General features: G+C 49.3%; 1 protein-coding gene across 2 annotated transcripts; it reads right to left on the minus strand.

Annotated features, from left to right (window-relative positions):
* Positions 1–3,719: 3,719 nt before the first annotated feature.
* On the minus strand, positions 3,720–12,560 carry LOC125551632 (protein ABERRANT POLLEN TRANSMISSION 1-like). 2 transcript variants are annotated; one of them, XM_048714903.1, is made up of 7 exons: positions 12,168–12,560; positions 11,961–12,072; positions 11,543–11,839; positions 11,195–11,460; positions 4,899–5,106; positions 4,029–4,202; positions 3,720–3,950 (listed from the first exon to the last, which is right to left on the minus strand). In XM_048714903.1, the coding sequence occupies exons 1-7, from the start codon at positions 12,314–12,316 to the stop codon at positions 3,735–3,737; spliced, it is 1,422 nt and encodes a 473-aa protein (XP_048570860.1). In that variant the 5' UTR covers positions 12,317–12,560; the 3' UTR covers positions 3,720–3,734. The 2 variants fall into 2 exon arrangements, 1 of the variants encoding a protein (XP_048570860.1); XR_007302970.1 differs by having other exon boundaries at positions 3,862–3,950; positions 4,029–4,197; positions 12,168–12,558.
* Between the last annotated feature and the right edge of the window lie 2,440 nt (positions 12,561–15,000).

Consider the following 15,000-nt stretch of genomic DNA (forward strand, 5'->3'; position numbering starts at 1 on the left):
TGGTCACCCTCACTATCGTCTCTAAGATCCTTGGCCCCTGTTCGGGGACTTCTTCCTTCCCGCATCTGGGACACGCGGCGGCATCCTAGTCGCTTGGCGACGCTTCGAGATCACCCTCTCTAGGACAGAGATCGGCGACTACCATGTGTCCGCCCTAGTTACCTCGCTCGCTGGTGGGCAGCATTGGTGGCTCACTGCCGTATGTGGCCCTCAGGACGATGACGCCAAGGTGGAGTTCCTCGCTGAACTGCACAGCTTTTGGCTCACTTGTGCAGGCCCTTGGATTGTTGGAGGCGACTTCAACATGATCCTTTCCTCAGTCGATAAGAATAATAGACGCTTGCATCACCGCTCCATGAACCGTTTCCGTCGCTTCGTCGCCGACATGGAGTTTCATGACATCTACCTCCATGGTTGTAGATATACTTGGTCTAATGAGCAGGACAACCCCACCCTCGTCCGCAACGACAGGGTCCTCTGCATGCCTAGTCGGGAGGCCAGCCAGCCACACTGTCTTCTCCGATGCCTTGCCACCGTGATCTCTGATCACGCGCCGCTTCTGGTGGATTGTACTCAGCGCCCCGGCAACCACAAACGCTTTCAATTTGAGCGGATTTCGATTAAGATTGATGGCTTCCATGATGTTGTTGCCGCTAACTGGCATGCCGAGCCGCCCGATCCGGACCCCTTCCGCCGCCTATACCAGCGCCTGAAGTACACGGCTTGCCACCTCCAAAGTTGGACTACATGACGCATCGGCCAGGTGTCCCTCCAGCTTCTGGTCGCGCGGGAGCTTATCGCTCGCCTGGACGTGGCGCGGGACTCCCGACCCCTCTCCCTGTTGGAGGCTTGGTTGCGCAAGAATCTAAAGCTCAAGTACCTCGGGCTCACCTCGCTTGAGCGTTCAATTGCCCGGCAACGTGTCCACCTTTCTTGGCTCCGCGACGGGGACACCAACTCGACATTCCTCAAGATCCATGCTTCCCACCGCCATCAAAAGAACCACATTCTGCAGCTGCGTGTTGGCGACGACCTGGTCCCTGACGAGGTTGGAATGGCCGAGGCTGTGTTCCATCACTTCGCTGGCATACTTAGCATGGCGGACACATGGCACTCTACACTGGCCTTTGAGGCTTTTGACGATCGCCGCTTCGATCTATCGGCGCCGGAGGTCCCTTTCTCCGAGGCCGAGATTTGGGAGGCAGCCAAGAAACTCCCTTCCAGGAAGGCGCTGGGGGCCCGATGGCTTCACCTCGGAGTTCCTCTGTGCGTGCTATGATATCATCAAGGACATAGGTGACGTGTTCGATAAGCTTTACCATCAAAATCGCATGGGGTTTCAAAAGCTTAACGAGGCTCCCATTACCCTCCTCTCGAAGAAGCCCGATGCCGCCTCACTCGCGGACTACAGACCGATCAGCCTTATCCACCTCTTGGCCAAGCTCTTCGCCAAGGTTTTGTCGCTTCGTCTTGCCCCTCACCTTGGCACGATGGTGTCCACCAATCAGAGTGCTTTCATCACGGGACGCAGTATCCATGATAATTTCATCCTCGTCCAGCAGACCGCCCGAAAACTGCATAACTTGAAGGTCCCGCACGTGCTGCTCAAGCTCGACATCGCGCGTGCGTTCGACTCCGTCTCGTGGCCTATTCTTCTCTAGATCCTCCGTCATCTTGGCTTGGTCTGCGGTGGTACGAGTGGATTTCGATCCTGCTCTCTACCGCTAAGACGCGTATCCTGGTTAATGGAAACCCCGGCCCTCCCATCTGCCACGAGAAAGGCCTCCGGCAAGGCGACCCAGTCTCCCCCATGCTCTTCACCTTGGTTATTGATGCGCTCAACTCGCTACTCCAGGATGCTGTCAGGACAGGCGTCCTTCGACGCCTCACCGAGCGACGGATGGCCTCGAGTATTTCCCTCTATGCTGACGACGTGGTCATCTTTTGCCACCTAGATCCTTATGAGCTCCAGGTTGTTCGGGAGCTGCTTCGGGTCTTCGGGTCTGCCTCCAGCCTCCACACGAACTTCTTGAAGTGCTCAGCCACGCCGATCCAGTGCACAACAGCGCAGGCTGAGCAGATCGAGAGAGCATTGTCTTTCCCGATCACGCACTTTCCGATCACCTATCTTGGCATCCCCCTCTCAATCCGGAAAGTCTCCGCAGCAGCGCTTATTGCCTCTGGTGGAGCGCCTCCCTTCTTTCGCGAGGGGAGAGATTGGCCTTCGTTCGGCACGTGCTCGCCGTGATGCCAACGCACCTGCTCATGGCCATCGCCATTCGACCTACTATCCACAAGAAGATCAACCGCATTATGCGCGACTTCCTTTGTCATGGCAATAATGATCCCTCTGGTGGAGGCTGCCTGGTCAGTTGGCGCAAAGTTTGCCGGCCACTGGAGTTTGGCGGATTGGGTACCCGGGACTTGCAGCGCACAGGCATCGCCCTTCACGCACGTTGGCGCTCAAGGCCACGGACAGCTCTAGACCATGGAAGCATCTTCACTCTCGTTCGACGCCAAGGTTCAGGCCATCTTCGACGCGTCCACTGCGTGGACCCTCGGGGACGGCAACTCTTGCTTGTTTTGGGCGGACCGATGGATTAGGGGCCAATCCATCGCTGACCTTGCTCCGGCTGTGCTTGCTCTGGTCCCCAAACGCCGCATGAGGACGAGAACTGTTGCCCAGGGGCTGCACGACAGGTCTTGGATTCAGGACATTCTGGGTGCCATGGGACCCGTGGCCATGGTGCAGTATGTCGAGCTCTTGTGTACCTTGCAACAGATCACCCTCTCCCCCAACCCTGATTCCCTTAGATGGCACTGGACGGACTCCGGAATTTAATCTGCGAGGTCTTGCTACCACGCCATGTTCATCGGCTCGACGACCGCGCCACACTGGAGGCTCACCTGGCGCACGTGGGCTCCTTTATGCATACGGTTCTTCGCTTGGCTGGCTGGCCTGGACCGCTGCTGGACGGCCGCCCGGCTCGCGCGCCATGGCCTGCCACACAACGATCTATGTGTGCTTTGCGATCAGGAGTTGGAGACCATTGATCACTTGTTCATCCATTGCCCATTCTCCAAGATCATCTTGCATGAGATCTTTGCCTGGTGTCGTGCCCCTATCCACCCACCCCAAGACCCCCAGACTTGCTTCCTCAACTGGTGGGCGGCTGTCGTCACGACTGCGCCTGCTGCTATGCGCAAGGGTTTGTCCTCCCTTGTGCTGCTATCTGCCTGGTCCATCTGGCGCCATCGTAACGCCTGCATCTTTGACAACGCCACCCCCTCCACCCACCTGCTGCTTCAGGCCATCAAGGATGACGCGCGCGCCTGGGCCACTGCTGGAGTGAAGTATATAGCTAGTTTCATGCCGCCTTGATCCTTTGGGCTGAGCATTCCCGTGTTCTGCTCCTGTAACTCCCCTCTACGTCTAGCCATGCGTATGTCGAGAGGTGTTACCCCCTGTAACCTATACACTGTTGTTCTCTCCTACCTATCAATGGAATGATACACAATTTTGCATATTCACGAAAAAAATCCACCTATGTATTCTAATTAATGATCTCAAAGCAATACCTCAGACAGAGATTTCAAAAGAAGTGGATATGGCTGTACCACATCACTGGAAAATACAACTAGTGTAATGATAGTTTTATTCCATAGTTAATACAGATGTTACTTTTGTTTGCACAGAGACCTAATCAACCCAAAATTATGAAAGAACTGTAAATCTATTGGTTCATAAGTGAAGTGTTTTCCAACAAATGCAGCAATTTACAGTAAAGATCGAGTTGAAGCCGGCAGAAATTTCTTGAGAAATCATTAACCAACAGCAGTACAAATTTACACTGCAAGCAAACTAAACTGACCTGAGTGGGAATATTAGCTGAAACAACAGTTGCAATTTTCACAACCTCTAATACAGACGTAGAACCATCCATCAGAAGCTGAAGAAACAAATAATCATCATAATGTAATCTAAGTTGAAAAAACTAGATCACTCATAGGAGAACACGGAAACATACATGAATATCTGTCACGTCAGTTTCCAACCAAAGGTGTGTTGGAGCCACCCCTAAGTCATTCTGAGGCTGTGACTTCATAAGTCTCACAGAAATGCTACCAAATTCGTTGTTGATCGAGAGGCCATGGTCCTTTGGCAAAAACTTCAGATCTAGCTTGGACATATTGAAGCTAACCTTCCAAAGAACAACTACATTTTAGTGAATGGTAACCCGGCAACCAACTTACATTAAAAAAAATGTAACATGTAACAATTTCAAATGGCAAAACAAAGAGCTGTAGAAGATGCAGAGGTGATGTCAACAATAAATATTTGAAATTGCACCTGGAGTATACAATTGTTATAAACTACAGTACATGTGTTACTCCCTCCGTAAAGAAATATAAGAGCATTTAGATCATCTAAACGCTCTTATGTTTCTTTACAGAGGGAGTACATGTTATATCATATCAGCTCATGATATTTGTTTTGGACACTTCTTAGAGTACTAGCATGTTTTCAATCAAAGAGTCATAGTTAAATGTATTAAGAGGCAGAGCATTGTTTTTCCATGCTAAAATATTACAAGTGGAGAACAGTAGTTAGGTAACTGAAAAACATAAAGAATAACACATCTTAGCCTGGTTGTGCATTCATCAGGAATTCGAATTATCTAGCCTACAAAAATATTGGTGTGTTGCGGAGCTAAGTGAATATAACTAAGAATATTATGGTCTCATCCATTTGGTGGACAAAAGTGGCCTATGCGGGTCTTGTTTAATAATGTCACAAGAAGAAGCTAGAAAACATAGAACTATATATGGAGAAAGACAATGCCCATATATAACAAAAAATGGTAAATATCAGTGGTACTGCTGGAAATAAATACAACCTTTTCAGGAATCAAATCGATCTTCTTATTCAATGACAAAAGCTTGCTCCCCTCGGGTTTGGCAGCTGATTTATTATCCACAGTAGATTCATCCTTCTGATCAGCAACAGTAGAAGTAGAGGGCTTCTTGGTGAATAGTTTTTCTTCCAGGTTCACAACAATTGGACCAGACATCAGATCCAAATTCTTGACTCTAATTCTTTTATCCCTAAAGAGTGTTATAAATAATGTTACAACTGCAAAATACTCAAGTGGATCACATGTATTCAGGCTGAATGGGCCAATATATAGGAGTGCAGGAGATGAGCTAAAGCAAGCCAACTCAATCTGGTATTGACATCACACTTGTTAGAGTTATAATATAAGTCATGTACCCCTTTGTATTTATCTCGTTGTATGAGGGGTTTCTTGCATATGTTCCACACCTGTACATGTATATATATATATCGGCCTATGGCCTCATGGGAATACAAGTTGCATATTCCTAACATGGTATTAGAGCTAGGTCAATTTTATAGCACGCGCAACTCGTGCGATTGATCCATCCGATCGATCTCCACCTGATCGATCACCAACCAAACCAGGCTGCTCGAAGCTCGTTCTTCTCGATCAAAACAGGGCCCCGTCCCGCAGATCCCCGGCTGCAATATCCTGCCACTCCAGTCCGGTCCCGATCCCTGGATCCCGCGCGGGTCTTCGTCCCTGGGTGCTGGGCCTAGTCTCGCTCCGACTGGACCGTCGTCCGCCGGCGTGGCGGCCGCCGCCGAGGTGACGTCCCGGTCACTTTGACGCCCCGCCGCCACTCCCGTTGACCCCGATCCCGTGGGCGCCCTCCGACCCGTCCCTCGACCCAGCCCGCGTCTCCCGCCTCCTCGACCGCGCCCGGGCCGCGATCTCCCGCGTCGACGACTCCCCGCTCTGCCGCCGCCTCGCCTCGCTCGCCCCCGCCCGCCTCTCTCTCCCACTCGAAGCTGCTCCATAGCCAGCGCCTGATCCGCCGGCCTCGATCTCCCAGCAGCGCTGCTCTCCCACTCGAAAGCTGCTCCATAGCCAGCGCCTGATCCCGATCTGGTTGTTCTCATCGGATCTCAAAAAAAAAATGTCTGCTGCATCGGGTTTTGTTGCTGTCCGTCGCTGTCCGGTGATCTTTGATGGTACTAACTACACTGAGTTCACTGGCTTCATGCGCATTCACATGCGTGGCATTCGTCTTTGGGGTGTTCTTTCTGGCGAGGTCTGCTGTCCGCCACGTCCAGTTCCTCCGGTGGCCCCTACTCCGCCAACTCCATCGGTTCTTCCTACGGATGCTAATCAGGCCGCTAAGGATGCGGCTAAGGTTGCTGATGAGGCTGCTGATCGTGCTTATGATGAGAGGGTTTTGGCTTATGAGGAGGCTCTTCAGTTGTATCATGGTGCTCTGTCTGCTTACACCCAGTGGCTTGATGATGATGCTCGTGCTGCAGTTGTTCTCACTGCTAGTGTTCTGCCTCAGTTTGCTTCTGAATTTCTGGGTCTTTCTACTGTCTTTGAGATGTGGACCCGTCTTCGTGAGCGCTATCAGCCCTCTGGTGATGCCCTATACCTCTCTGTGATCCGTCAGGAGCATGCTCTTCAGCAGGGTGACTCTACTGTTGATGACTTCTATGCACAGAGTTCTGCTATCTGGCATCAGCTTGATTCTCTCCGTAGTGCTGGGTGTCGTACCTGCCCCTGTTGCCAGGCTGTCCAGGCCAATTTGGAGTTTCATCGCGTCTATGAGTTCTTGTCTCGGCTCCGTAAGGAGTTTGAGCCCCGGCGTGCTCAGTTGTTTGCTCGTGGTCGTATTTCTCTCATGGAGGCGCTTTCTGAGATTCGTGCAGAGGAGACTCGCTTACGTGGTGCTGGTTTGCTGGAGGTTCCCTCTGTGCTTGCTACTCGTGCTCCTACGCCACCTGCTCCATCGACCACTTCTCGCTCGAGTGCTCCGCCGCTCTTGCCCACTCCTTCTGGAGGCTCAGGTCGCCCCGGTCCACACTGCGCCTATTGCAACAATGATGGTCATCTTGAGTCTCAGTGCTACACGAAGAAGAAACACCTGCGCAAGGCTCGATCATCATCTTCAGGGACTTCGTCGTCTACCTCGACAGCTTCAGCCATTGCTTTGACTGAGCAGGATATTCTGAGACTTAAGCGTCTGCTCGCGGCTTCAGGTTCTTCCTCGACGGGTACTGCCGGTTCTGTGACTGATGCTTCCCGCACTGCGCAATCACCCTCTACACAGTCAGGTACATCCCCATGGGTTCTGGACTCTGGAGCTTCTTTTCATATGTCTTCTCATTCCTCCACTTTGTCCTCTCTTCGATCACTGGATTCTCCTATTCATGTCTTCACTGCTGATGGTACTCCACTTTCTGTTGCTAGTAGAGGCAATCTTACTACTCCTTCTTATTCTGTTCCTGATGTTGCTCATGTTCCTCGACTTACCATGAATTTGTTTTCTGCTGGTCAACTTACGGATTCTGGTTGTCGCGTCCTCCTCGACGTTGACTCTTGTTCTGTCCAGGACCGTCACACGCACACTCTGGTTAGGGTTGGCCCTCGCCGCCGTGATTCTCAGGGTCTTTGGGAGTTGGACTGGCTTCATGTTCCTTCTGCTGCCACCACCATCGCCAGTTCTTCCGCTTCTGTTGCCTCCGTCACTGGTTCCTTCCAGCAGTGGCATCATCGACTTGGTCGTCTGTGTGGTTCTCGGTTGTCTTCTTTAGTTCGTCGAGGCCTTCTGGGGTCTGTCTCAGGAGATGTCTCTTTAGAGTGTCAGGGTTGTCGTCTTGGCAAGCAGATTCAGTTACCATATTCACATAGTGAGTCAGTGTCTAAGCGTCCTTTCGATTTAGTCCATTCTGATGTATGGGGTCCGGCCCCTTTCGCTTCGAAAGGTGGTCATAAATACTATATTATTTTCATAGATGATTTCTCTCGTTACACATGGCTTTATTTCATGACTTCTCGTTCTGAGGTGTTGACTATTTATAAGCGTTTTGCTGCCATGGTTCATACTCAGTTCTCTTCACCCATTCGTGTTTTTCGTGCTGACTCCGCTGGCGAGTATATCTCTAAGATGTTGCGTGGTGTTCTTGCTGAGCACGGGACTCTCTCTCAATTCTCTTGTCCTGGTGCTCATGCTCAGAATGGTGTGGCTGAGCGAAAGCATCGACATCTTCTTGAGACGGCTCGTGCATTGATGATTGCTGCCTCTCTCCCGCCTCATTTTTGGGCTGAGGCCATCTCCACATCCACCTATCTTATCAATATACAGCCTTCCGCTGCTCTACAGGGTGGTGTTCCTTTCGAGCGACTTTTTGATCGTTCTCCCGATTATTCGATGCTTCGCTTGTTTGGTTGTGTTTGCTATGTTCTTCTTGCCCCTCGTGAACGCACCAAACTGACCGCTCAGTCTGTTGAGTGTGTTTTCTTAGGCTACAGTGAAGAGCATAAGGGCTATCGTTGTTGGGATCCTATTGGTCGTCGGATGCGTATCTCTCGAGATGTGACTTTTGAAGAGTCTCGTCCCTTCTACCCACGCCCATCTTCCTCGACTTTTTCAGTGCAGGATATCTCTTTCCTCACTTTTCCTGACTCACCTATCACCCCCGCTGACACTGTACCTCTCCGTTCCACTTCCTCTCCTTCTCCACATCTCGTTGACTTGCAGCCACCATCCTCCCCGGTCTCCTCGCCCAGTTCTCCACCTTCATCTCCGGTGACTTCCTCTCCCAGTTTGTCACCGGATTCTACACCTTCATCTCCGGTGACTTCTTCGTCGTCACCCCCTGATTCTACCTTGCCGATTCCTCCTTCTATTATTCCATCTCTTCCTCAGCATTACACTCGTCGTCCACGACCAAATGATGCCTCTGTGGATGGGTCGTCATCTTCCTCTCAGCCTACTTATGGCTTGCGTTCTCGTCCTCGTCCGCCTGTTGATCGCTTTGGATTTCCCACCGCTGGTGCTGCTGTTCTTGAGCCGACTTCTTACCGTCAGGCTGTTGTTCATCCTGAATGGCAGTTTGCGATGGCAGAGGAGATTGCTGCTCTTGAACGCACTGGTACTTGGGATCTTGTTTCTCTTCCTCCCGGAGTCCGTCCGATCACTTGTAAGTGGGTCTACAAGGTTAAGACTCGCTCCGATGGTTCTCTTGAGCGTCACAAAGCTCGTCTTGTGGCTCGTGGTTTTCAGCAGGAGCATGGTCGTGATTATGACGAGACTTTTGCTCCTGTGGCTCATATGACCACTGTTCGTACCCTTCTTGCCGTTGCCTCTGCACGCCACTGGTCTATATCTCAGCTTGATGTTAAGAATGCCTTTCTTAATGGTGAGCTGCGTGAGGAGGTGTACATGCAGCCACCGCCTGGGTATTCTGTTCCTGATGGCATGGTATGTCGTCTTCGTCGCTCTCTCTATGGCCTTAAGCAAGCCCCCCGCGCCTGGTTTGAGCGCTTTGCCTCTGTGATCACTGCTGCTGGTTTTTTAGCAAGTGCTCATGATCCCGCATTGTTTATTCACCTTTCTCCTCGTGGTCGGACTCTTCTTCTTCTTTATGTTGATGACATGATCATCACGGGGGATGACTCCGAGTATATTGCCTTTGTAAAGGCCCGTCTTAGTGAGCAGTTTCTTATGTCTGATCTTGGACCTCTTCGCTACTTTCTTGGGATTGAAGTCTCTTCTACCTCTGATGGCTTTTTTATATCCCAGGAAAAGTATATCCAGGATCTTCTTACTCGTGCTGCTCTTACTGACGAGCGCGTTGTTGAGACTCCTATGGAGCTCAATGTTCACCTCTGTGCTACTGATGGTGATCCTCTCCCTGATCCGACGCGTTATCGTCATCTTGTTGGCAGTCTTGTCTATCTAGCTGTCACTCGTCCGGACATCTCTTATCCGGTTCATATTCTGAGTCAGTTTGTCTCTGCCCCCACCTCGGTTCACTATAGTCATCTCCTTCGTGTTCTTCGATATCTTCGAGGCACAATCTCTCACCGTCTATTCTTTCCTCGCTCCAGTTCTTTACAGCTCCAGGCCTATTCGGATGCTACGTGGGCTAGTGATCCTTCCGATCGCCGTTCACTTTCTGCTTACTGTGTTCTTCTTGGTGGTTCTCTCATTGCCTGGAAGACGAAGAAACAGCTTGCAGTTTCCCGTTCGAGTGCCGAGGCTGAGTTGCGAGCAATGGCTCTTTTGACGGCAGAGGTGACTTGGTTACGGTGGTTACTTCAGGATTTTGGTGTTTCTGTCACTACACCGACTCTGCTTCTATCTGACAGTACAGGTGCTATCAGCATTGCACGCGATCCTGTGAAGCATGAGCTCACCAAGCATATTGGTGTTGATGCTTTCTATGTGCGCGCTGCTGTGCAGGATCAGGTTATTGCTCTTCAGTATGTGCCTTCCGAGTTACAGTTGGCGGATTTCCTGACAAAGGCTCAGACTAGAGCACAACATGGCTTTTATCTCTCCAAACTCAGTGTTGTTCATCCACCATGAGTTTGAGGGGGGGTGTTAGAGTTATAATATAAGTCATGTACCCCTTTGTATTTATCTCGTTGTATGAGGGGTTTCTTGCATATGTTCCACACCTGTACATGTATATATATATCGGCCTATGGCCTCATGGGAATACAAGTTGCATATTCCTAACAACACTACCACACATATACACTCTTAACAAACAATAGTTAAGTTTTTGCTCTTTCACAACAACGAATGATGCAACACATGCAGTTTCTGTAATCGAATGGGTCCCCCGAATATGATCAAAACAGCTAGGGTGGCAATTTAAGCTTCACATAGGCATAGAACAATTGTTATATGACCCTGATTGTTAGCCTTATGATAATTGATTATCCTGAACTTCATTGAACAAAAGTAGACTGAAAATACATTTTCTTTTAGGCTTATCAATAAGTTCTGGGGGTGCAGGAAGTAACTTATGGATAGATAAAACCGCCTTATCTACCGCAGAGTATTACAGGCAAAAGTTGAATCGCAGAAGGTGGTTTCCGAGATTATATTTGTGACTCCTATGGTTCACATGAGTGCATTATGGTTATGTTGCAGTAAGAAGCATTAAAAAGGTACAGCAAATAGCAATCAGTTGTGTGCGGAGACATGTGATGAAAATAGTAATCAGTTAATCGCCAACAGCTACTACTTCTCAATCAAAACACCTGAGATACTAGCCATCAATGACTAGTTTCCTACTAAAATGACCATACAGTGTCGAGAGTGTTTGCAAAGCATCCCCTTGAGGGGTTACCTCTGATGAAGCTCACACGAGAGTGCTATATCCTCAAGCAAGAAAGAGCTGCAGTCAGTAGTGTCCATAGCTGAAGGGTATTGTCCACTCACCCACCAATCCAATTTGTTAAATGGTGATGAAGAATCATTTTCCGTGCCATCTATCTCTAACGCTTGTAGAAATAAAGGTATCAGGTGTATTTGAACATTAAGAACTGGATGCAGTGCTCCAGATTTAGATAAATCAATCTTAAAGTCCTTGATGCCAAGAGCAGCTTTTGGAGTCTACAGTAAGAAAATGACAAGTTTTCCGTCAAAAGTAATATCACTAAAAAAAATTGACAGAGGGAGGAAGGGAGGGAGGTACCTTGAGCCTGAGGTCCACTAGAGAAAGTGATAAAAGGCTGGCAACATTTGTTATAAGCCTCCATTTTGCTTGGCCTTTGGAATTTTCTTTTGGTTTGGGCGATGAGGCTGAGGTTGGCTTGCGCGGGGCAGGTTTCTTTTCGTTTGCAGATTTGGCGGGTTGCCTGAGCACAATGTGCAATTCAGAAATTCGCAGTTGCAGGACTGGGCCTTGAGTTAGTATGGTGAGCCCCAGCTGGGTGAGTGGCTTGCGCAGGCCGAGTCTAATTTCACCGACAGAGATGGACTGGAGCGGTCCCTGCAAAAAGAAGGATTGGCACTGGTTGTGATGAGCAAGTAATAAAATACTACTGTACTACTTACTACAGTAATGATGAAGCAGGGCAGGGCAGGGCAGGGCAGGGCAGGGAGATGCATACTTTAGGAGAGTTAATGGTGATGCCCCTGAGATAATTGAAACCATAGGAGCGGCAGCCGATGGAGAGTTTCGCCATGCGACGGAGCACCCATGCCAGAGCCTTGGCAAACAAGCTGCGTTTGTTTGTTTGTTTGTTAGACATTATACAAGAGAAAAATCCCAAGAAAAGTGAAGAGCAAGTGCAAGAGAGAAGAGCCAAAGGGCATACAGGAGGGCGACACACGAGGCCGTGGCGGCCAAGGCGGCAAGGAGTAGGAGCTTGAGGGTGGAGAGGAGGAGGCCGTAGCGGAGGACGAACTCGAGGGCCTCCCAGGAGACGACGAACCCCACCAGCAGCTGCACGAGGCCGAGCATCATCGCCGCTGCTGCTGCATTCACCACCGTCGCGTGGCCGCATCAAACTGGGAATTCTCCGTGGGGTGGGATGGGGTGGGATTGGCCGTGCGTATGTCGCGGTGGATTGGATCCGATCGACGGGGGGAAGGAGAAGGCGGAGTGGAGGGATCGCAAAGTAAAGTAGTGGTGGAGAGGAGGAGTGGAGAGGAGGTGGTGCGCCATTTCCGGAACAAGCAGAGGAGAGGGAACGGGAAGAACCGAAGAAAAGCCACCGTTATACACACGCACGTCTTCTTCATCTTAACCAAAAAACCCTTCTTTTTTTTTGAAACACAAGACCCTTATACACACGCACGTACACTCGTCTCACGAACGCATGCCCGCACGCCCTACCTATGAGCACCTCCTAAAGACTGAGCCGGCATATCATCTTGAGGTTAATGAACTCGCCACGAATGTCTTCGTAGTTGACGAGAACGTCTCCCCTCGTGGGCTGTAATATCACTATCCTTCTAAACTCAGACCCATGCGGAGTTCATCGGTCCCATAAGAAGACTTGGATCGTCTTATGGATTAGTGCGACATTCGAAAGCGGGATGAGACTACCATGCGAGGTTTGCAGCAGAAAATCCACACCTCGTGCAAGCAGAGTATGAGTTCTGAACGTTGCAGAATAATGCAGTGAAGAATGTGGTGAGGAAGAAGAAGAGGGGGAGACAAGGCTGGGCCCTCGACAGTGATCGAGCTCAGTTCGGACGAGGTGAAGAACGAGGACGACGAGTCGAGCTCCGACATTGACTAAGACAACTTGTGAGTAGTTTGCGGTAGTTTGTAGTCGAAGTATCTTCGTTCTCAAATACGCATGAGTGTATGTATCATTCATTAAAGAAGGAGGGGAGAGAGACTCTCAAAAGCTCCACGGTGATACAAAATATTTACATGCGGATTTTATTTGGCATCTCCTCGCTCTCTATGCACACTATTTCTGGTCTATCCACACTCCACTTGCTTCCTCGAAGCCATTTATTTCGCCCTTAAACATCTCTGCTTTTGCCGAGAGCCTACCCTCTTCTCGGATTATTTCCGTGATCCTAGCCAGTGATGGGGAAGCCCCGTTGAACGCAATGTTGTTTCGATGTTTCCAGATAATCCACATGCCAAGGAGGCACTTGGCTCACATAGCCCTCCGGTGTCCCGTACTCTAATCCTGCCTGATGCACCAGTCGCTTATAGTCTCAGCATGCCTTGGCTCAAACCCTCGTTTGCCGGTGACCGTGCCCATCCAATGCCAAACCTGTCATGCGAAAACACAGGTGATTAGGAGGTGTTGAATTGTTTCGTCCTGCTGATCACAAAGTGGGCATGCATCCTGATGAGGTAGACCAGGTTTGGCTAGTCTATCAGATGTCTAACATTAGTTCTGGATGGCAAGCCAGGAGAAGAATCGGCACTGCATGGATGCTCTAGTCTTCCAAGTGAACGATGTTGTTGGCGACACTTCGAGGCCCATGAACTTGGCGGCATATGTAGACCTAGCCGAAAAGTGCCCCTCTTTTTCCTAGGCCCGGGAAATCGAATCTTCCACCACCTCAAGTTGCATGGCCGCCACCCTAGGCCATAAGCTGAGAAACTCATCCAATGTCGTAGCCGTGAGGTCCGGTCCAATGTCTCTTGCCCATGTATCATTTGCGGACGCGTCAGAAACTATCGATGTAATCTTATTTTGCGGTGTGTTTGTTGGGATCCGATGAATTATGGGTTTGTCGTCAAATTATTCATTGAAAGTAATTGAGTCTTTTCTGAACTTTATTATGCATGATTGTTATATCTTTGTATTTCTCTCCGATCTATCCATTTGGTTTGGCCAACTAAATTGATTTATCTTCAGTGGGAGAGGTGCTTTGTGATGTGTTCAATCTTGCGGTGCTCTATATCCCAGTGACAGAAGGGGACAAGACACGTATTTGTATTGTTGCCATTAAGGGTAAAACGACGGGGACTATTCATATTCATTGGGTTTACTTTGTCTACATCGATAATGCCATCTTGCTTAAGGCGTTACTCCGTTTTTCATGAAATTAATACCATAGATGCATGATTGATAGCAGTCGATTGGTGGAGTAATAGTAGTAGATGCAGGCAGAAGTCGGTCTACTTGTCTTGGACGTGATGCCTATATACATGATCATTGCCATGAATACGTCATTACTATATGTTTTTCTATCAATTGTCCAACAGTCATTTGTTTACCCATCGTATGTTATGTGTTCGAGAAAGAAGCCTCTAGTGAAAACTATGGCCCCCGGGTCTACTTTTATCATATTGCTAGAAAACCAAAAATACTTTGTTGTAATGTTATACTTTTCTTTTTATCTATCTATCACTATCAGAATTAATCCTTGCAAGTAACGAGTTCAAGGGGATTGACAACCCTCTTGCCAGCGGTGGGTGCAAGTATTTTCTTTTATGTGTGTAGGTGATGTCGATGGAAATTTGATTGGTTCTCCTATTGGTTCGATAACCTTGATTCTCACTGAGGGAAATACGTATCTCTATTGTATTGCTTCACCCTTCCTCTTTGGGGAAATCCCAACGCGGTTTATAAATAACAAGAAGAATTTTTGGTGCCATTGTTGGGGAGACATCATCTAATTCTTATCAGGTCCCTACATACAAACTAGTCTCTCCGTCCCATTATATAAGTA

The sequence above is a fragment of the Triticum urartu genome, chromosome 4 (assembly GCF_003073215.2).
Source record: "Triticum urartu cultivar G1812 chromosome 4, Tu2.1, whole genome shotgun sequence".
Lineage (NCBI taxonomy): Eukaryota > Viridiplantae > Streptophyta > Magnoliopsida > Poales > Poaceae > Triticum > Triticum urartu.

Bases quoted from the DNA above. Each gene is read 5' to 3' on its own strand.
- LOC125551632 (XM_048714903.1), bottom strand. From the start codon at position 12,316: ATGATGCTCGGCCTCGTGCAGCTGCTGGTGGGGTTCGTCGTCTCCTGG. The intron at 11,840-11,960 runs GTATGCATCTCC...TTCTTTTTGCAG, and splicing joins TCACCATTAACTCTCCTAAA to GGACCGCTCCAGTCCATCTC. The intron at 3,951-4,028 runs GTATGTTTCCGT...TTGTTTCTTCAG, and splicing joins CTGACGTGACAGATATTCAT to CTTCTGATGGATGGTTCTAC.